At 37.3% G+C, this 23,928-nt stretch overlaps 1 protein-coding gene across 5 annotated transcripts in view; it reads left to right on the plus strand.

The window, feature by feature from the left end:
• The window catches only part of LOC121167246 (HMG box transcription factor BBX), a 109,785-nt gene that overhangs the window by 37,789 nt on the left and 48,068 nt on the right, over positions 1-23,928 (plus strand). For all 5 annotated transcript variants that reach the window (XM_040996656.1, XM_040996657.1, XM_040996659.1 and 2 more), the window contains 2 exons: positions 2,137-2,211; positions 9,595-9,675. In XM_040996656.1, the coding sequence (XP_040852590.1) occupies positions 2,137-2,211; positions 9,595-9,675 (156 nt within the window). The remainder of the gene's footprint in view (positions 1-2,136; positions 2,212-9,594; positions 9,676-23,928) is intronic.

The raw sequence follows: 23,928 nt of genomic DNA on the forward strand, positions 1-23,928 counted from the left end.
AGATTATCTCTTTTCTTTCTCTTTTTTCCTCTGTCTTCCTTTTGAATAATAAATAAATAAAATAATTTTGTCTTTCATATATGGTTTATTTTCTTTAAATGTTATAGAAGGTTGGTAGGAATGAAAGGTAATATCAGAATTGAGATCTACTGAATTGGAAATGTTCAAGATTTTGGGAAAATAATTGTAGTTTCATTTTTGCAGCCTGTCACACTTGTGCTTGCTGGTCTGATGTTATTTGAATTTCTTTAGAACACTTGGTTGCATTTTATCCATTTACTATTGGCTGTTTTTATATTGTTTGTTAAATAGGTTCTGTTTTTGTTTGTTTGTGTGTTTCTTTTTAATACTTATTCACTATTTTAGTGGGGAGACAGAAACATTTTCATCTACTGGTTCACTTTCCCAAATAGCTGCAACAGCTGGAGCTAAGCGAAACCAAAGCCAGGAGCCAGGAGCTTCTACTGGATCTCCTTCTTGGGTGCAGAGTCCCAGGGCTTTGTACCATTCTGTGCTGCTTTCCCAGGCCACAAGCAGGAAGTTGGATGGGAAGCAGAGCGGCCAGTACCTCTAAGGAATCCTGGCGTTTGCAAGACAGAAGATTAGCCAATTGAACCATCACACTAGGCCCAATCTTTTTCTACTCATTGTTAGCTCACTCTAAAAATATTTATTCAAAAGGATAAATCAGAATTTCAAAAATTCCTAATGCTTTTGGCAATGAAGAAGTTGTTCGTTCTCCCTACTCTTTTCCTCCCTCGACATCAGTTTGGAACAGTATCACAAGGCTTCATGACTTTTCTAACCAACTTACTATAGTTCAGATGGAAAAGTGATTTCTATTATTGAAGAGTCATGGCTTAGGTGCATCAGTTATGTAGTACATACCCTTTGATGGAGTTGATGACCACATGATTTGAAAAAAAACTTGTAAAACTCTAGGAGTGAGCTAAAGTTATGATACTCAGGCTTTTGTCTGTTGTACCTCATTGTCACCTTGTTTTGTAGCTGCATGGACACTTTGTTTCCTTTGGCACCAAAATTAAAAGCCAACCATACTCTTAAAACATCCTTGTAAAGTATTTGCACATAACCCAGGGAGAAAAGTTTGAATGAGACCACCACCACTATCAACCTGGAAACAATCCCCCGCCCCTAATTTGGTCGAATGTTGTGAATGGCTAAATCTTCTATCCAGTTGTCAGACACTGAATTGTGTTTGTGTTTTTATTAAGTGGGGCATGTAATATTTAAAAAGAAAATTGTTTTTGTTTTTTAAAATATTTATTTCTACTAATTTCTGTTGGAAAGATAGATTTATAGAAAGGTCTTCTATCTGCTGATTCACTTTCCACATGGACGCAGCAGCCAGAGCTGAACTCATCCGAAGCCAGGAGCCAGGAGCTTCTTCCAGTTCTCCCACGTGGGTGCAGGATCCCATGGTTTTGGCTGTCTGCTACTTTCCCAGGCCATAAGCAGGAGAGCTAGATGGGAAGTGGAACAGCTGGGACATGAATCAGTCCTGTATGGTATCCCGGCACGTACAAGGCAGAGGATTAGCCAGTTGAGCAACTGTGCTGGACCCATAATCCTTAATAATGAGGATTATCATCAATTTAAAGTTGGAAAAAGTACATCTCAGAAAGTATAGCTGATGTCCAAGTTGCTGTAGCTAGTAAGTGGCACGGCTCAGATTCAGCCTCAGATATGCTGACCTACATCCATGTGCTTCTCTCAGTGTTTCCCAGCTGTTTCTAAGTAGTAAAGAGCTTGAGCAGAGTGGTATAGGGGAGAGAGTAACTGGCTTGACATGCAGCCTCTGGCATTCAATTTAAAAAAAGAAATCATTGAAATAAGGAAATTCATGTCAGCAGATCTCTCTTACTGTGGTTTGATACATCCCTGATACTCAGAGGACAGAGCAAACAAGCCCAGCTCTGCCTTTTTGTTCCAGCCAGTCATCCATTTTTATACATGGCATCTGTCTTTCTTTATCATTTCAGTGCTACTCTAAAAGATTGAGGTTGATGACTCATGTCTTTATCAGTGTCTACAGTGAAAACATATGGCAGACTCTCATAGTCTGATACGGGGAAAATTTCCTTGTATATTAAAAATTATTTTGTTTCCTTTCAGATATCTTCAAATACATCCCATCCTGATGCTGCTACAAAACAGTGTCAAACATCAGCTTTGTTTCAGTTTGCAGAGGTATGGCCACCTTATTCTGGGTTGTGGTGCAATTATGCAATTCAGAAAACTTTGAATTACAGCTTTTATAATATGCCTTGAAGTTAGACATTCCTCTTGTCATTACTAACATAACATTCATGACAATAATTGTTGCCTATTGCTACCTTTGATGTAATCTTGTCAGCTTAGCTCCAGATTTTATATACATTTTTCCACCATATATTAAAGAGTTCATTCAGGATGGGTACTCACTGGTAATTCATTTTGATTTACCTTGCTTTTCATTTTTTAAAAAAACTTGGAAAGCCTGCTGTCAATATGAAAGCAAGAGGATTCCAATTAAGTTTTTCTAATAGTGAAATTAGATTCATGAGTCATAGCCGATACAGTGTTGAATTTGACCTGTTAAATTATCTACATTAAGCTCTTGATGTGATGTAGGTTCAATTGGTGTTTTCTGTATCCAATCCCAGGCTTAGATTAGGTCAGCTTTTGCGAGATCCCAGATTTCTTTGGATTGTCAGGCAGGGAGCATGCATATAAGAGATTATTTTCTTGGTCTGATGGGAAAGCAAATCTAATATGCTTGGTTTTGCCACAGAAGCCCTGGCCTCAACCATATGCTCGTTTCTAATAAGCACTATATGACTAAACAAAGTGAAAACAGAAAGTAAGGTGCTGTCTACTTTAGGTTTTTTTTCCGTTTTCTCATTTAATTAATTCTGAAAATAGTGCATATCATAAACTAAACAGTTTCTTCTCAAATTGAGAGAAAAAGACAAGCTGGGCTGCTCTGTTTAATATTGATATATTGAATCACTTTGATTCATTTGCATAAAGAGCCCTGCATAAATGAAATGTAAAATGATACGCTTTTGGCAGGAGAAAACCTAGCATCTTACTTTGAAAGGGAGAAAAATTACTTTGAGTTCTAACATTAAAAAAAAAATACACTGCTTCCTCTTGGAGCAGTTGTGTGAACCAGAGATTTTATCCCATCCAGTTTGATTTCCTGCATGTTACGCTTCTTTGCCACAGGTTTTGCTTAGCTGCTTAAAGGCTACTGTAGAAAACTGGTAACAAATACACAGAACGTTATTTCAAGAAGAACAATTTACTTGATGAGTCTGAATAAATTAAGATTTTATTATAATTTTCCATTCTGATAAATAGGTTGCTATTTTCACCATCTAGGGAAATGATTTTGTTGAATAATATGTTCTTACTTTTCTCCAGTTGTTGACATTTATTTGATGCTAGTGCTTTTTTTCTGAAAGTTTTGGCATGGTAACAATTTATTTTTATTTATTTATTTGTATGACTTATATATTTTTATTGGAAAGGCATATTTACAGAGAGAAGGAGATACAGAGAGAAAGATCTTCCATCTGCTAATTCACTCCCCAAATGGCTACAATGGTTGGAGCTAAGCTGATCCAAAGCCAGGAGCCAGGAGCCTCTTCCAGGTCTCCCGTGCGAGTGCAGGGTCCCAAGGCCTTGGGCCATCCTAGTCAGCTTTTTCAGGCCATAAGCAGGGAGCTGGAAGGGGAGTGGAATGGCTAGGATACCAACTGGTGCCCCTATGGGATCCCAGCGCATACAAAAAGAGGATTTTAGCCACTAGGCTACCACACTGAACCCTAAATGTATTTTTTAATGTTAGTATGTGAGCGAATCCCATCCATCTTTTCGGAAGCATTTCATTCAGAGCAGAATTTACTTACCATATCTTCTGTTTGATTAAATTCTGCACTCTGTAGCATGAATATTAGAAAAAGCAGAGGCTCATCTTTGACACACCTGATATTTACGTATGTATTAACTGCTAAGAGCATTCAACCTAATGTAAAATGCCCACGTGAAGTAGCTCAGCGAGGGTTGGTGCGTTTCTAACAGTTATCATCATGGAGCCTGATTAAATGTTACTTAAGCAATGCCATCATCAGAATCATCTGGGCTCCCACAGCCCTGAGGCAACCTGGAGGGAACAGTTTGACAGTGGAGCGGCAGGGCGATGGGGCAGCTACTGTTCTGCAAAGCTGCAGCAGGAGGTCCTCAGCTTCCACACTAGTACATTCTTACTGCACAGGACTTCACCTCACCAAGTATCAGAAGAATCGTCCCCTGCCTCTCACTTTTCTTAAGCTTTTGCTTGAAGCAAGGCACTTGCAACTTGTAAGAGAATCCTGCAGGAGATATTTTCATCTGTTACTGTGCACAGCAGCACTTGTCACTGAGGGCTTTTTTATTTTTTATCAGGAAGTGTATATAGGATTTAAGAAAGCAATCATAATTTGAAAACTTACTACATTTCGAAGTATTGCTATGTACAAGAGCATGCATCGTGGAAATCTAAAATAAAATGAATGATGTAAAATATATAATTTTTATGTTGCCCTACAATCAAGTGCAACTCCTCCCCAACTCAATGTTGTATATTTTCTAGCTATATTTTTGCAGATGTTAATAATATAAGCCCTTTTAATTTCTTAGCAAATTAACCAAATTATTACATCCTTGGTTATCTATTTCTAAATGTAATGCTCACATGTGTTTATACAAGAGTTCGTGGTTCTAATTTTTCTCATCTGACACAAGAGAACCTTAAGTTCAGTCCCTAACATCTTATGATCTTACCATATTGTCAGCCTAATTAATTGTGGGCTGGTTTGTTTAAAAAAGCTAAACAAGAACTAACTAGGTGATCTAATAAGATATGCTATGAACATAGATATTGCAATAGAAATAGAACAGGCTATAATTACTAACCATGATGATGTTCCCAAAGCTCTTAATAATTGTTTCATACAACACCATCACCGTTGAGGAAATTCAAAGACTTGAAATTTTCATCCTAATTATCTAGCTGAAATTCTCAGATCTTAAAACACCAGATCTAGAAGATATGTTTGTCAAACACAGACAGTTGTGTGTCTGTCTCAGAGTTTGTGATTTAGGAAAAGGGCCCAGTGGTCATTCAGTGCCCTCAGCCCTTTTAAAAAAGGATCAGACCCCATTCGACAATTACTTACTTAGAGATAAGCACCTGTTTACTTATTATAGGAAACAATGTACTCTTTCAAAGTGTTTGGTTTTGTGATCAAGCTTGCAAAATTTTTATTAGGTATTCCTACTATAATTTTATTTATAGACTCTTGTAACTCTCGAAGATATTTAGCTAGATCTCCTGGAATTGGTCATTTATTGTGTAAACATTTATCTGGGCAATACTGCTTAATAAACAATAAGCCGTGAGTGTCTCTTTAAGATGAAAATGTAATTTGTTTCTTCACAGCAAGTTCTGAGTCTCTGCCTTGGAAGCTGAGGATATTTTTGCTTCTTAATATCTGATCGTTTTAAAGCCCACTGAAGTTAACTTACATAGAATCATGAAACATGCCAAAGTCTATTATGTGTATAGGTTCCTTATGAATGACTATATTTAAGAAAAAAATTTAGTGTAGGTGCTTCATAGGATCTAGAAATGAAGTACAGAAGTGTCCAACATTGTGTTCCACCCCCTTCAACCCATCTTCCAGTCCGTGTTAACACCCATCTCATCCACATTGAACGTGGCTCATTGAAGTGCCGTCACTATGTTTCCAGATTCTGATTCATTAAGGTGGTCAGAATGAATTTTTAATCTGTCTTTCATTATTTACAGGTAGGGTGACTTATCAGTTAGTTTTTAGTTCTGGTTTACTGAAAGTTAATGACCAACTATGATGCCATGAGGGAGTTACTGCCTTCCTCACATGCTCTTCTTTGCTGTAGGGTATTAAAAATTACATTAATTATCTTGAAGACATATAGAGCTAAGTTATTTAGACATTAAAACTTCCCTTGGGGAAGATTCTTTGCCAATTTAAATACAACAATAATCTTACCAAATTTAAGATATTGTCATTTTGGATTTGAACAATAGGTACAAATTTAAAGCATTCATTTTCATGATGGAATGCTCAATATGTTACAGGTTATTACCCTCTTTATGAACACTGTACATTTTTACTGCAACTAATCAGTGAATGCATTATGCCTTTTATTAGAATCATTCATATTTCATTGTACAGAAAACCTGTTGTCCTCATATTGTTCGTTTCTTCTTTGATTCATTTATTCATTCAACAATTATAATTTTTTTCAGGCTATAGTATTTATGATACCCATCATAATTATGAAAGACTTCCACCATTACCTAATTTGATTCTGGTCTTTACTATCTATTTATTTGGTATGCTCAAGCAACCATAAAATTAATCATTTAAAGTCCAGGTTGATGATTTTTCTTAGCACTTTTGCTGTACTGTTGTACTGCTGTACAGTTGCACAATCCTACTCTTGTACGATTGTGCTAGCCTTTATGGATGAACACTGTTTATCTAAATGTTATGTAATAGCTCCCCTCCCTTTCATTGCTCCCTCCCCCCCCAAAAGGAGACTACCAGAAAGTTAACAGGTTAGCAAGTGTCATCCAGTTTCAGGAAAATAAAAAGTACAGCCACAAATATATTATGCAGTGTGGCCCCCACTCACCAACATAGCAAACATCAACTTCCCTCCATAGCCAAGTTTTTTATTGCTTTAGTTGAATGAATGGTATACATGTCTCTCAATTAGAAAAGTGTAGATAGGATTGAGCAGTGAAAAAACAGATCAGCACTAGATGAGCTATATTTGACCTTGAATCCATCATTACAGGTGAGATTGCTGAGAGAAAATGTATAAATAAATAGAGAGCCGAAGACAAAACCTTGAGGAGGAGAAATGGCATTCAGGGCAGGGTTGGGTGGGGAACCATTTTTCTGCCAAGAGCCACTTGGATGTTTATATCATTCATAGGCCAAACACAATTATTAACTTAAAATTTAGCCTGCTGTAGACTGATTGAATTTGCAGTCCTGCCTGTAGTTACTGTGGCACCATCAGTCGGAAAGATTTCGTGAGCCTTAAAAAGCCAGTGGGCAGGATCCCCAACCCCTGACTCAAGGACTAACTGCAGCAAAGCATGGCCTGAAAAGCAGGAAGAAAGGAAGACGCTGCTGATAAGATCTCAAGAAGAATATTCTCCAGAGAAAGATTATCAGGGTCATATTCTGCTAAGAAATTTAGATAACAAGTCATTGTAATTAACATGTATCTAACTTTCCATTCCCAATTAAGAAGTCAAAAGACATTTTTAGAAAGTGTGTGTCACCACTAAATCATTCCATGAGATTTTTATTATTAGAAGATTCTGGAAGTGTTAAACTTCTGTACTATGTTAAAATTCCACCCTCTCCCTCTTCCCTCACATTCATGCACACATGCCTTATTGGAAATCAGGCTTCTAGTAACCAAGAGCATTTAAAATATTACCCTCTACCTAAAACTACGCAAAAACACTCCCAGAAGCAGTGAGGAAAGTTGTTCTCATTAAGCCTGTGTGAATCCTGAAACGCAAGAAATCCTTCCCAATCACCTACTCAGACCGCTGTGCTCAGAGCCCAGACACTGCATCCATGCAGTCGGTGATTTTTCCATGAACCTCTGTGTGCCATGTTCTGCATGAGGCTCAGGATATATGGAGACAGAGTCAGGAACCAAAAAAGCTATGAAAGCAACAGCAGAGAGCAAGGAAAAGAACTACAAAACACACCAGGGCTGTGAAGTGCAGGTCTGCTCAACTTGTTGTCCTTTGGTAATTCTTAATTGGGTGACATTAATATTTTATGAATTAATAGATTTAATAAGTCTCCTCAGACAATGCAGCTTTAAATTCCAATCAATTTCAGGGTGTAATTCATTTTTGAATTATACTAAGAGGTTTTATTAGTGTAAAAAATGAAAAACTCATTAATTTTACATGTGTATAGTATCGCATTAACATCTGTTGGGAGCAAAGTGTGGCCTCAGTCCTGTGCCATGCACTCACATCCTATCTAATCTTCACAGTGTAATATGGGACAGATAATTATTGTTTCTATTTTAAAGGTGAAGTAAATGGCATTCAGTTTTATTGGTTTAAGTCCACACACACAACAGTTAGTAATGAAACCATGTCTGTTGGCACAGAGGCCAAGTCCTTTCTATTATACAACCGTGGTTCAGGAGACTGGCATTTATGTTCAGTCCCTCAATCCCTTAAATCTCTAAGTTGGTGATATTAATGTGCTTTCTCTTAGACTAGAGATAAGGTGAGTAATTGAATTCAGCTTGTCTAGAAAGGTAGAAGTGGCATTTATCAGTGAAAATTTGGCTAGAGGAAAATATTGCAAACTTCAGGAAGATTGAGCCCTGTCAGTTTATCTCCTCAAGAAAAAGTAGATGATTGTAATGGATAGGAAAGGACTGTGTTAAAATCAATAGCACCCAGGAGAAAGGAGTCCTCAAAAAGTGGTTACACTGGACCCTTTTTAAAGGACTGAACAGTCCTACTAAACATATATGTCTACAAAGGCCTCTTATTAAACAATTGTTCTAGGACAAATTCCCTATAGCTGCTAGCACCTACTCTCTTCGGGCTGACAGTTCTGTAGAATCCCATGGAACCTGCAACCACCTGTAAGGGAGGGGTTGCAAGGCAGGGATGCCTCTAAAGTGGAATTGGGAAATAGTTCTGTCTTAAACTGAGAAATAATGCAGAATCAAAGAATAAAAAAGCTTCAAATAGCTAGTGATGCTAAAGATCACAGAATCTCTGTGGGATAAATGATTTCTAAGTATCCTTAAGACTGAATATCCTTCTCATCTCTTATCAAGGCTAGATACTGAAAATGAAATTTCTGTCTAAAACTTAGAAACCGTAGTACCAGTCCTGTTTATCAATGTCCAGCCATTGTTCAGCCAAAATATATAAAAGTAGCGGTTAATATCATGTTATATGTTGATTCATGATATAATGTAGTTTCTTGACTGTAAAGTTTTAACATGTTGTCTTGTTGGTTTTTGCATGTACTTTAGGGCTTACTCTCAAAGATAGAATCAATCTTTTATATATAACTCAGCTTCCCAAGTTCCTGTCATATTGCAGCTTGATGCTGATGATAGTGTCTTCCATGGAGATACCAAGTATGTTCCTGAAATTGAAAATGAAAATCGGGAAATACAAGATGATTCTAAACCTTTTGTGTTTGGCCAGTTCCGTTAGTCTTTAGAAATGGAAATGCATGTCTTGGCTTAAGATTTTGTAGTGTTAAATATAAATCCTGGCCAGTGCAAAATAGTACCTGAATTAGCTACTGAAATCTTACTGTTTTTTTTTTAATTATTTTTGAGGTTGTTTGCCAAGAATTGTTTTCAAACTGGTCATCAAAGCATGACATGGTATTCTGAGGATAAGCTAAAGAAAGTTCTTGAATGCATATGAATGAGAATCAAAGATTCTAGTACCACTAATACTCTTTATTGTTCTCAATATAGATTTCTTCAAATACTTCGCAACTGGGTGGTGCTGAGCCTGTAAAACGCTGTGGAAAGTCTGCACTCTTTCAACTGGCAGAGGCAAGTTTTTCAGAATATGTTAAGATTTGTAGTGATAGGAATCACAAAATGTTTATGACAAAGTTTCTTAAACTAGATTGTCTTACCTGTCACAAAAAAAAAAATGCGTGTTATTGAACTTGCAACAGTAAGAGCATTAACCTTTACTTTAGGAAAAAGGAGTTTTGATATTAAAAGGTATTAAGCATTGAAAACGTTTACCCAGATTATTGTAAAAATCTTGTTTTACCCAATTTTAAAATAAGGTTGATTTTTATCTCAGGTGTGTTTAACTAAATCCAATCAGAACATGGAAGAGTAACTAACCTCAGGGGTTGGAGTTGCAGTACAGCAAGTTGATCTGTTACTTGCAACACTGATATCTCGTATTGGACTGCAGGTTGAAGTCCCTGTTACTCTTCTTCCTATCCAACTTCCTGCTAATGCACCTCAGAAGGAAACAGATAATGACCCAAATGCTTGGGCCTCTGCCACCCTTGAGGGAGAGGAGGATGGAGGTTTTAGCTCTTGGCTTTAGCCTGTGCCGTCCCTAATTGTTGTGAGCATTTGGGGAATGAACCAGTAATGGAAAAATATCTCTCTCTCTGTCTTCCTTCCCACTCCTTCCTCCATCCATCTGTGTCTCTAAATCTTTTAAAAAGAGATTAGCCTCAGTTGTTTTACACTTCTCTAATTCTTGTAAGCCATCTGTATAGCCCTGGAAGGCACTGTTAAATCATGTGGTTGATATTTTAGCTTTTCGATTTTTCAATGAAGAATTCATATAATGTGTTCTCAAGTCTAGGTTTACAATATCTACCAATTACACTTTGTTTTGAAAAGACTTATTTATTTGAAAGGCTGAGCTGTAGAGAGAAATCTGCCATCTGCTGGTTTTTTCTGACCAAATGGCCATGGTATCCCTGGCAGGGCCAGGACAAATGAGGAGCCTGGAAATCTATCCAGGTCTACCATATGAGTGCAGGATGCCAAGCTCTAGGACCATCTTCCATTCCTTTCTCCAGCACATTAATAAGGAGTTGGATCAAAAGGTAGGCAGCCAGGACTCTAACCGGTGCTCATAAAGGATGCCACAGGTAGTGGATTAACACACTGCACCATAATGGGGCTGGCCCTGTCAGTAGTGCTTTTGAAGTGAGATGGAAGTAAACTTCTAGTATCCCATTCATAAAGCAGTTAACGTGTTTTCATAAAGCCTGTGAGTGTCGGAGCCCTTCCTTGGTGGGAAGGAAGGTGTTGGAGGCAGTTGCTGCTCCCATGAGCATGAGCAATGGCTTCCTCCGCCTGACTACAACATGTGCCTCAAGGGAAGTTGTAGAAGACATGTCTAGGGCGCAAAGACCCTCAGGACAGTACTTATGTCTATTGGTGACATAATTTAGGAGCTACAAAGTAGGTAGTAAAAAGTCTCTTACACTAACCTTTTCTTCACATTTTACTAACTTTCCTTCCAATGAGTTCCCTCTGATTTGTTTTGTGAGTGACTTAGTTCTTTCATAGATCCTTTGAGATCTGTTTAACCAATGATGACCTATCATGCTTTAAGATTTCTGTATTTTATGATAGTTTTGAAACATAAAGCTGAGCATTTTAAATATAGGTCATCTTTAAATTAGGCTTTTAAAGCTTAGCCAGATCCAAATTAGAATATAAAAATGTAAAAGGCCTGAAATATTAATATAAAATGTAAAAGACCTAAAATGAAATATTAAACTCATAAACAGTTGGACAAACTAACTCATTGGTGTTAAACTTTAAGCTGACATGCTTCTTGTGTAAGACAAATACAGGTCTATGAATGACTGGAAAACTGCAAGGAAATATTGGAAAGACACAGAACATGGTAGTATAGGAAAGGGGGTGAGTTTGTGCCATGTATGACTTCACATACAGTTCAATAATGAAGACCCAACCAAGAGAGACCTTGGGATTTATACGTGTAAGCATATCTTAGGAAATAGAGACTGTAATGTTGTGAGTTTGTCTTATACCTTTATAGCTGTATAGAATGTCAAGACAATATATTTTGTAAAAAAAAAAAAAAAAAAAAAAGATTATTCCTGGATGATGCAAGTGTCTGTCTCTGCCTTTTCTGGATATGTAATTTTGTTTGTTAATTTATGTGTCTACACACAGGCACAAACACACACACAAATATATACAAACAGAGGGATTCTGACGTAGCAAACTCTAAATAGTAAAAATGATTTTCAATATAAAATATCCTTATTTAGCAGAACTTTTATTTAAGATATATGATCTTCAGAAATATTTTGCTGGGAGGGTGCTAAAAAGTGAACTTGTCTTCTCATGTTCTTTCTTTGGTATCTGTTATTTTGGAAAGACTTCCTTATTAGATCAGAGCTCATTAAAAAGACCACTTTTCTAATTTGTAGCGATACATCCAAAATACGAAACAGATGCTATGATTTAACAGATGTTTTAATGCTGGTGTCATAATTTAAAGGAGTATAATGACTGAAATAAGCCTATTCCAAAATAGTAAATCAGCTTATACCAAGTTTGCTTCTTATATGAATAAAAATATATGCTTTTGATGAAAAATAATTTCTGAGGAAAATCTTTTTTCATTATTTTTGAACCACATGAATATTATATCATAATACTAGAAAAATGTGTTTTGGAAGAACATCCTAAGCTCTTTCCAGTTTCTAATTAAACCTACATATATGCCCAGTGGATATATTAGCATCTCTAAATAATCGCAAGTATAGACTTCTTAAATTTTTAATTCAACATGAATTTCAAACTCATTTTTCTTTAATGAAATCTCACACATATTTCTGAAGCTTTTTAAAATAAGCATGAGTAGATGTTGGAGCAACATTTTCTCTGGTGCCCGGAATTGTCTGAAATCTGAAGAGATAACTTTAAATTCTTATCTCCCAAAAGGAAAGTCTCTAAGAAACTATTTCTAGTTTGGACCAGATCCTTCTCTTGGCATTTGCAGTCCAACAATCATTTCCTATACCGCTCCATGGGTTCCTTCTCTATTCCTCACTGTAATCTCCCCAGTCATCATCCCATGATGGATATCCTAAGTTCTCCAATCTTTGAGAAGATTCTGGTTTTCCTCTCTGTCCCAGGGAAGAAAGGACAGAAGTGCTTTGCATTCTTTACCCCTCCCATCTATCAACAGAAGTGAAGGCAGCTCTAAGAGATGCATTGTTAAAAACTGGAGAAGTATGTGCAAAATGTCTTCTTTGGAGAGATGCAAGGACTGTTTCAGACACATTTATTGTAGCACCCTTCATCCATCTGACTAGGCAAAAAAAGAGCTAACGAAGTTGGCAGCAAGGAGAGTCTGGAGTGGTCTGCAACACTGTACATCTTGATTTTTAGAGATGTGCATTTCCCAAGGGTCAGGCGAATAAATGGGAAGTAATTCAGCTTGGTGAGATAAAAGTCAGTAGACAGCCATGAAGAGAGATTGGCAGGAGGGCCTGGCATGGCCTCTCATCAGGCACAAATACAGTGGAGACACCTTTGTTTCGAATCTTCTTGAATGCTGCCACAAGCAAGAGAAATAATCATCTGATTTGCATTATTACAGCTGTCTTGTTATTTGAATATCAAAGTATATTAATACAAAACCCATGACTCCCTGAACACTCTTGTGGCAACATTGCCAGCATCCCCAATTTGCCTTGATCTTTCCAGTAACTGGGAAGTGCTGTACAGGATCTGCAGTATCTTGTTCCTATTCTGAGTCTAGAATCTTATCAGTGGATACTCCTGCTTGTTAAAAATTTTGAATACATCCCTGCCCACAGCATATCCCAAGATCAGATTTAGTAAGTACAAGCAAACAAACAAACAAAGCTGTAACCATGGACAATTTCTATTGTGTCTTCTGTCTGTAAGGCAAAGACTTCAGGATTTGTGAAAGACTAAGATGCTGACCCAAATGAATCATTTCTCCTCCCACCACTCCATTCCCATGTCAGGAAGAGGAAAGGAGCATACCTCTTAGAAATAGGGAGTGTTGTATTTATTACAGTACCCTCTACCGAGGTGAACAAACACACAAAAAAATGGAGCATATTGGCAACTCATACAAAGAGACTCAGTTGGCCTGTACCTTCAGTTTTGGTGAAGTGAAGACCTTTGCCCTTTCCTTGGCTATAGCTAAGAGGTATCTTAAGGAAGGCCCTAATGTGGGCATTCTAAATTAAATAGACTTAAAAATATTTTTACTTATTTATTTAAAAGGTAGAGTTACAGAAAGGGAGCGGGAAGCATTTTCCATATCTTCTGGTTCACTTCTCAAATCGCCACAAATGGCAAGGTCTGGGGCAAGCTAAGAACAGAAGCCAGGAGCTCCATCTTTATTTCCCGCCTGGGTACAGCATTCCAACCACTTGAGTCATGCTCCACTGCCTTACAAGGCCGGTCAGCAAATCCCTGGATTAGAAATGTACCACCCAGGACTGGAACTTGCACTCCCATGTGATACCATCTCTGCAAAACTTGATCCTGCTGCAGCACAACACTCAGTGCCTAATCAGACATTTAATAACAGAATGATCTGAATATTCCGGGATCTATTCCAAGTATTCTTAAGGAATTTATCCAGCCAGGAATGGAGATTCCTGCTGAGATTAGAGAATTAAGAACAACAATTCTTCACACTCACAGCTTCAAAAGGTTCATCCAGGTACCATTCAGTTAATCAGTTGCCTGAGTTGTGCAGGTACAATATCATGTTGTGTTTCCTTTCATTTTGAAATTAATTAGAACAGATCACATGAAGAACAGCAAAGCGTCTCCCCTGCAAATCATTGTGCACATTCCTGATGCTACCATTGGAGGACCCTATCTGAAGAGGGCCAGCAGTCTGTGCATATCAGCAAAAACAAAACAAAACAAACTGCAACATAACAAGTAGAGCAATTTGTGTTACTAGGCAATAATTATTGAAAGCCTACTTTATGTAAATAGTAGTAGGCTTCTGAAGCTACCTGCATGTGTATGTGTACACACTTTTAGCGTGAGAACTAAAATCTATAAACCTTTTAGAATCATCCTACTTCTCAGTACAGTTTTTGTGTTTTAAGATACAAATAGATGCTGGAGCACAATCCTAAAATACTACTTAGTTCTACTTCTGGGTTTTTTTTTTCTGAAATAATTTTAAATGTCATTTAAAATGGATTATACATTTTATAAAATAATTTAATCTTTAAGAAATTATTTATATAAATTGGGGATATCAAAAGGGCTAGAGAAAAAGAGCCCTTAGTTCATTCTGCAAATGTGTAAGAGCCCTGACTACAGAAAGATTCCAAGAGCTTTGAGGGTCTCCCATAAGTACCTGTTCTGGTACCATTCCTAGTGTCTTCATCAGCAGAAAGCTGGAGTCAGAAGCTAGAAGCTGATCTGGAACCCAGACGTTCCAACCTTGGACTCCTAGTCTGTATTTTAACTGCTAAGATAAATGTCTACCCCAGACTATAAATTTTGACATCATATGTTTCTTCTGTAAGTATGTGTTATTACCTAATGTGAGATAATAATGGCTATGATTTACTGAGCTTTCTGTATTAGGCATTATGCTCAAGTATTGCCTGTACACTAATTCTCACATGTTCTCTGAGGTAGGTAATGTAATCAGTAGGCCTGTACACTTTAGGGAACCATGTAGCATAGAAATTGCATAATTTCCTTGAGAGAACATGGACAGTAAGTGGTTAGTCCAGTGTGGACTGAAACTTAGGCAGTCTCTTTAATCCATGCTGTTAAACACTGAGCTGTTCTGTCACTCCGTTTTAGATGGATATAAAAGACTGCACAAGTTGCTTGTTATAGGCATATGCATATTATAGAAGTATCTGTGAAGACAGCTTACTCCTACACATGTATGTATGGCAGCATAAGATGACAGATTGTTCAAGGCTGCTGTCAGTGACATGGAGCTTATATTTCCTTTTTCAAAAATGCCTTTACTTTGTAAACTACCAGGAGATATATTTTTAATAAGATTTATTTATTTTTATTGGAAAGGCAGATATACAAAGAGGAGGAGAGACAGAGAGGAAGACCTTCCATCCGATGATTCACTCCCCAAGTGGCTGCAACAGCCGGAAATGAACTGATCCAAAGTCGGGAGCCAGGAGCTTCTTCTGAATCTCCCATGTAGGTGTAGAGTCCCAACACTTTGGGCCGTCCTTGACTGCTTTCCCAGGCCACAGGCAGAGAGTTAGATGGGAAGTGGGGCTGCAGGGATTAGAACCATAGGGGATCCCAGTGCATGCAAGGCAAGGACTTTAGCCACTAGGCGACCATGCCGGTCCCTACCAAGAGATAGCTTACACTCTTGAATAAGTATGTTTTTGAGTGTGCTTTGGAAGGTATTGTGAGAATTGTAGAAATGATAATGTGTGAGTTGTCCTCAAAGAGGTTGTCCACAAAGAGGTTACACAGAGATAAGAAAAAAGTGAATAAGAAATGGGAGAAAAGTACAACTGACTTTGTAAGGATTTATGCATTGAAATGACAGAGCTTCGCTTAAGCAGTGAATTATATATAAAAAGAATGTCTGAAACTTTTCATTAGCAAAATTTAATGTTAGCAAGAATATTCTGAGGACAAAGCAGAGAAGAGAGACCATGAAGAGGTTTCTTGGTGAAGGAGTTGTTTAGGAACAACTAGACATTGGAGCTAGCAACCTTTGAACCATATCCAATCCGTAGAGATTTCTTTCTTTGGCTCATAGTATGTTGACCTATATTATGTTTACATTTCAACTAGTGGCTAATATTTTAAAGTTAGATTTTATATAAATCTAGATTTCTGACTTCAGCTGAAAACTGAGAAGATGTGGTGACACAGGACAGTCCTTCCTTCATGAGAGTAGTTGGTCAGAGCTGATTAGGGAGTAACCTTAGAGGTGTTTCCTGTGCCGATGTCACCCATCCTCTCCATTCTCTGCTGAGCCTGGACTGTGAGGCCAGCAGTCTTTATCCGTGTCCAATTACACTTTCTCACTTTCTCACTTCTCTTTATACCTAAAAACCTAGATGTAATGGAGATTGTGAATGGAGCAGTGTAAGACAGAGATAGGCAGATAGCACTGTATAGGTCACACTAGTAGAGAGCTTTGCCAGGAGATTTATTGAAAATATAGTGTAACCCTGAGTCAACGTTGGGGTGATGCTTAGTGTGGAACAAAGAAGTTGTACCTGAAAAGGATAAGGAGTAATTGGAGATTCGGGGTATGCAGAGGTGAAAGCAGCACTTGGAGAGTACCTCTCGGCAGCTCTGCACATGGAAAACTTCTAACATCCGGTGTGAGAGGCTTGAAAATAGGACTTGGGGCACTTAGAATGGGAACCAGAATCAGAAACATGGAGTCAGAGCTGATCCCACTCTGGGCCTGAAGGTGTGGGAGAAGGATGTCTTCCAGATGTTTAACTCTGATCTGGGAGTCCTACTTCAGGGAGCCTGGATGTTTACAGCCGAAGGACAAACGCTGCTCGTAGAAAAGGAAAGAGGAAAGATGTCAAGGGGGAGGAAGTAGTTGAGGAATTTAATACCGTTAGAGTCAAGAGGGGAGAGAATTGCTGTTTAAGTAAATAGCTGGGTTTGGAAGGTCAGGGGCCCATGATCCTCTGAGCACACTGAGATTGATGGATTGGTCTGTGGTAACTGTCCTATGTGTTGTCCTTTATTAGATATGGGGAAGTTGGTGAAGATGCTGGGTTTCCACAGATAACACTCACCATATGTAAAAAGTCAGCGTTATAGATCTTGTGAATTCCAAGAGAATTGGAACAGTTGTCTCTGTAGAATGAAGATTTCCAGACGCCTCATCTCTAGTTTTTCTTACCTTACTCATTTCAAAAAGAAAAGAAACAACTTGAAATCAAGCAAATAGATAAGAAAAAATACTCTAGTACCTGTAAAAAGGAAATCTTACAAAAACCTGTGGCTCATTTAAAGCGAAACTAGGTTATGAATCATTGATATCCCATGTAGAAAATAGCAGGAAATTCCATGAAAATCTTAGTTGGCTGTGATCCCTCTATTCATATTAGCATTCCCCACCACTACCAGTTATTGTGGTGTTTGATTGAGATCTGACTTGGTTTAAGTTTTCTGTTATATCTTCCTATTTTATTGATGGGCAATATGTATCTATCCTTATTGTAACTCCTTCAAGCTCAGAATATAAACCTGCAGATCTCAGCTCATTTCCTCCTACACTGTCATCATATAAATGAATTCTAGGACTTCAAATACATTCAAGGAGACCTTTTATTTGAAAGTGGTATATTTCTTTCCTTATCTTTTTATGCAGAATTATGAGCTGTTTTTAGAAAGCTCCTAAAACTTTTTCATCTCATTCCCAATTGAACCAGTTTATTTTGGGAGAAACTGAAATATAGGAATGCATCTGATGACTGCCTTTAACATCTTTGGGAGAGACTTTAGCAGATGGCCTTGGAGAGGAAAAAACATCCCTACTCCATACAGAATCCTTGGAAACTGTGCGGTTTCTGATAAAGCAGTGATGACAGAAAAAAAATACTGAATAAAGATAAATATTTAAACTACCGTTTCACCCAACCCAACTGTTTCAGTTAACAAAATAGGAAACTATTTAGTATGCTCACATTTTGGTGTTGAGAGATGCTTAGGCTACTGTTCTGTGGTCACTTACTCTTAAGACAGGCAGAATTGAAAAAAAATTTTTTTCACAGCAATGCTATTCTTTGTTTTCAGGAACTGTCAAACTGTGTATAGTATTATGGCAAAAGCAACATGACTTTAGTTATGAGAGAAATGTACACCTTGGAAAACTCTTCAGATTAAGGTTAAGCGACTGTAAATGTACCCTAGTTACAAAACATTTGTTTTGTACTAAAAAAATTTTTTTGAAATTGAAGCTTCTTGATTAATGTCAGTAGAATGAATACTATGATATATTTTGGAAACACTAACCATTTCTTAGTACCAGTTAAATGGTTTCTACTGCTGTGATATTATTTCTTATCTACATACATGATTTATTATTTTTCATTTATTTAACTAAGCCCTTTAAAGCAAGACACATTAAAGAAATGAATCAGTATCTTTACAGTTGTAGAGAGGAATATATTTAAGATGTTTCTGATTCAAGAAGATAGATGCTTGAAGCAATGCTTGCTTTACGACTTTGAAGCGAGTCCCTGATAACAGACCTGGAGTGTTAGATGTGTCTTACCTGAACTAAAAATGGCAAGCTGTCTGTACCCAGGTGCATAAACTGTAATCCCTCTGCTGCACATTTTATCATCTTCAGTGTGTCTGTTAAGTTTTTCTTCATAATCGTTTAGAAGAGGAACTTTATACATCAGTCTAACATGTCTACCCTTAAGATCTGTTTAAAAAAATGTCAGTTTCAGTTTACAAGTTCCTGTTCTTTTTGGAATGATTTATATTTCTTCCTGCATGGCACTGTCAGACTTATCTGACTACACAAAACGGAAATCTCAGTGTGAATTCTTTTGGCAAAGATAAAATTAAAATATTAATGATTGATTTCACTGGTGCTTTTAGGAAGTGTAACCAAGGAAAGAGCGATTGTTGGTCTGGGTCAGGCAGTAGTTTGGTCATGATCAACACTGTTTTGTATCCTTGTAAAATAACTCTTTCCTGTATTAATGAGAATGCATTTTAGACTCATCAATCACTTCGGAATTAATGAACCATCCAATTTAAAACAATTATCTATTGAATTTCTTCTTTTTCAAAAGCTGCTGGGGTATTTTTGGAGAATACAAAGGTGAAAAGAATATATTTTATGCCCTCTGAGTTAGCTGTAGAAAATACAGAAGCACCTAAGGGTATAGATAATAGGTTTCAAATATTTATGTTCATCCTTTGATTTGAAATATTAACATTTTAGCTTCTTTGAATACAGCCAAGGGAATTCCTTCCCTAAAAGATGTCCAGAAGATTTTCCATTCTCACTATTAAAGAATATTTGTTGTTACATTTAAAATAATATTGGAAAAATAAGTTGTCATTTGCTGTGGAGCATACTGTTTCAACATCCTGTTAACAACCAATCCTTTTGCCAAGAGCAGCTTGACTGAATTAATAACAGATATTTAGTCTGTGTTGCCTATATTGCAGTTTTCTTCCTTTGATTTCACAATGATTTGTGTTCTTTTATGTTGAATGTGTGGTTGTGTGTGTGTCCATGCAAAATGTAAAATGTAGTGTGCATGCACACATTCCTGTCAAACTAAAATGTTGATATAGGAAGCCACAGAGAATGGAAGTGTGTACGCTTAAACCCAAAGGTAGAACTGGACTTGCTTTATATATTTCCTGGAATTGCTTCTTAAAAGGTAGCAGATTTGGGAACTTAAGTGTAGTTTTGTTGTGTCTGATTATATTTCCTGAGGTGTAGAATCATTGAATCCTAGGATGAAAAACTGGAATGAGCCAGTTAGTATACCAATTCTAGTTGCCGCTAATATGAATATTACTACAAATAATGATGGTAATATCGGTATTCTGATACCCATTCTCCCATCCAAGTACTAACCAGGCCCGACCCTGCTTAGATTCCAAGATCAGACGAGGTCGGGCACCTGATACCCATTCTTTGTGGCCCCAGGCCATGGAGAAGTGGTTGCCACGGTATGTTGTTATTATTTTATACTAGGTACTATTTTCAGTGCTATACGTGTGTACCTGATAGAGCCTTACAGGATTTCAATGACAAGTAATTTAAAAGACAAGTTAATTACCTACATTTTAACAATTAGGAAATCAATATATATAAACATTTAGAGAAATCTTGCTAATAAATTTACTTGGCCATGAATGATCGAGTGGCAGAGCCTAACTGAAATGTGAGACAATCTGACTTCAGAATCTCTGCTTTTTAATCTACCTGTCGGTGTAGAATTTGCTCACAACTATAAATGAGACATTTTGTGAATTAGTGCATCCATAGCTATTCTCGGGTTTTGTTCATGTCATGGGGAAAAGGCTATTATGGATGGGGACTAAATAATCAACACCGGAAACCATATAGTTCATCTTGAATGATTTTTGTAGTAATGGACAAGAGACTAAAGTGTTTAGAAGATACTTGGATAGAATGCTTAAGAACAGGGGAATTTTTTCTTTAAGATTTTTTTTTAATTGGAAAAGCTGGTCAGATTTATGAAAACAAGGAGAGACAAAGAGATAGATCTTCCATCTGCTGGTTCCCTCCCCAAGTAGCCACAATGACTAGAACTGAGCCAATCCCAAGCCAGGAGCCAGGAACTTCCTCTGGGTATCCACAGGAACTGTCCCAAGACTTTGCAACATCCTCTACTGCCTTCCTAGGCTGTAAGCAGAGAGCTAGGTGGGAAATGAAGCAACCAGGACATAAACCGGCACCCATCCTGGAGCTTACAAGGTGAGGATTTAGCCATTGAGTCATCGCACTGGGCCCAGAACAAGACATTTCAAAGAGTCAAACATAAACAATTAGACTTAAAGAAAGGTGAGTTTCCAAAAATTCAGGAACCACACACACGAAGAGACTCTAAAATGAAATAAGGTCTGGGATTGATATAAATACTTTCTCCTAGTTGTTCCTAGTTAGTTAGTTAGTTAGATAGATAGATAGATATGTATATATATATATGTAATATGTATATGATCTGTGAATATATAAATATGCCCTCCTCCTCTACCCTCCTCTCCTCTCTGCTCCCTCTGTTTCTCTCTCTGTTTCTCTCATCTTCTCTCCCTCAAATAATGGGGTAGATATTTTTCTAGTTGTGATTATCCACAAACATTAATGAATTTGTAAAAAAAATGAACTTTGTGCACAAAAGAACCAAAGAGGACTGTAAAAGAATGGCATCAATTACTAGGAGAAAAATACTCTAAAACACAGTGTCAGCTAGATTTTTGTGAAAATAAATAATTTGTTTAAGTATTTTTTATTTTTAACTAGTTGGAGCTGGATTAAAATAGGAAGAAACTATTAGAGAAAAGATAGTTAACACATACACATATAAACACACACACACACAGAGCAGTAGCGAGAGAGATTTAGTTACTGTTTGCCACCATTTGAGGGAGAAGAAAATTATGTTGAAGCAGTAATGTGTGAAAAAGCTAAGTGAATATTAAATCAGTTTGCAAAAGCTAGAGTAATATGTCTTTGGTATATTAATTCAGTTTTTCAGTAGCAAAGAAATGAGCTTGTAGGCTGTTAAAAGACCTTGTAAATGAGATTTCAGTCTCACTTTTGATAATCTTTGACAAATTTTAGAGAAACAGGAGAACTCAAAAGAACAAAAACAGAAAAATTCTAATTTTCCTAAGGAGTCAGTGTGATATCTAAAATCTATGAGCTTTTGAAAATTATTCTAGTAATACAGTGCTTGAACTCGAAGAAAGATGAAAACTGGGAATCCTCAAAGTTTCCCTGGAAAAAGGGCATTACCGTAGGTACCATCCCAGAGGAGATTCCAAATTGCCTTTCTTCTGCTCCTCTGCTGCCAACCTCCACCTGGGTTCCATTAATGGGAGACACTGGCACAAGGTTTAGGGATGAAGAAAAGAGACACCAGGATGTACAACAAAAGGGGTGAGGAGGAATCAAGGTGAAGGTAAGTCGACAACTCTACCTAGTCCCAGCTCCTTCCAGTATACCTACCGTGCTTCTGGCTACCACCAAGGACCTAATCCTTGGGCTTCAGTCTCTTTCCCTCACTTATCCATGTATGGCCTACTGCTAATGTTAATTCCTGGACTGCCCTATCATCTCAGTTCTGCATCTCAATTGTCCAAGACCTGTGTTACGCATCTTTTCTTTATGTTAAGTTCTAGGTATGCTTAAAATTGTTTCTTTCTGCTTAGACACCAACTGAAGTATAGTACATCCTACTTTCTTTCCTTTGTCATTATGAGCTGTTAGAAAGTTTGAGAGTGTTGTCAAATGTGATGATAAAATTTCAGCAAGACTTTTGATGGATGATCTTTTATGTCTTTGAGGAAATTTAGACTAGTAATAAAACATTCTTAGAAGTTTAGAGTCTGGAAGTGCCAGAAGGCTCTGTCCTTGATCCATATCCCACTCAACATTGTTACCAAAGATTTCGAGCAAGACATTTAAAAAAGAAAACCTTTATCAAATATATTACTAACACAAAGATAGAAGATAATTTAATTCAAAATTTGAAGAGATAAACTTTACCCAGAAAAATAGTCTTTTTTTTACATGCAAAAATAAATTAGTTAAAAAATATAGGATAGAATGGGTTGGCACTATGGCATCATGGGTAAAATCATTGCCTGCAGTGTCAGTATCCCATATGGGGACTCCTATTGGAGTCCTGACTGCTCTACTTCTGATACAGCTCCCTGCTTATGCACCTAGGAAAGTTAGTAGAAGAGGCCTAGTGCCCTAACACCCATTTGGGAGACTTGGAAGAAGTGCTTGTCACCTAGTTTGCAACTGATCCGGCCCTGTTGCAGTCAGTTTGACCATTTGGGGAGTGAAAGATTCTCTTTCTCTTAGTATCTCTCAGTCTCTCTCTCTGACTCTGCCTTTCAAATAGCAAAGAAGTCTTTAAAATACATGTAGAAAAGGAAGCGTCCAAACTCCCAGCATTTTATGTGGGTAAAGAAATTCAGGATCTTAGTTGGCCACAAACCCAATGAAATAAAGAACTCGTCTTTGGACCATATTAAAAGATACTTAGCATCTTTATCAACTGACAGAAGTCCCACTTTTCATCTGATAATGCTACAAGAAGGCTAGAAACATATGTAAATTGAAGTACCCATTTTCCTCAGCTAACATACAGTTTTGTGTCATATGCAAGTTGTATATGTACACATTTGTTCACTTTTGCCTCACATGAACCCAGTGAAGGTTGTGCCATTGCCCATTTCTGAGCTGATTTTGTCTTTTGGTTCAAGACTAAGTTATCTAGTTAACTATGTGGCTTTAGACAAGCAATGATGTTTGGTTACCAGCAATATCCCTTTGACTAAAACTTTGATCACTTCAAAACACCAAGACCATCTAATTATCCAGATGGGACCCAAATTTTGAAAGATCAGAAGCCTTTATATGTGGTGAACTGTTGAGGAACCTGGGATGTTATATCAGAAGACTCTTAAGAGAATAAAGTGTCTCTTCACAGATTTGAGAGTAAATTAATTTAAGTAGCTCTCAGGAACAGAACTAAGAATGACAGTGTCTTCAGTTTTTGTTCAATATTT

Source organism: Ochotona curzoniae, unplaced genomic scaffold (assembly GCF_017591425.1).
Source record: "Ochotona curzoniae isolate NIBS_2020 unplaced genomic scaffold, NIBS_Ocur_1.0 patch351, whole genome shotgun sequence".
Lineage (NCBI taxonomy): Eukaryota > Metazoa > Chordata > Mammalia > Lagomorpha > Ochotonidae > Ochotona > Ochotona curzoniae.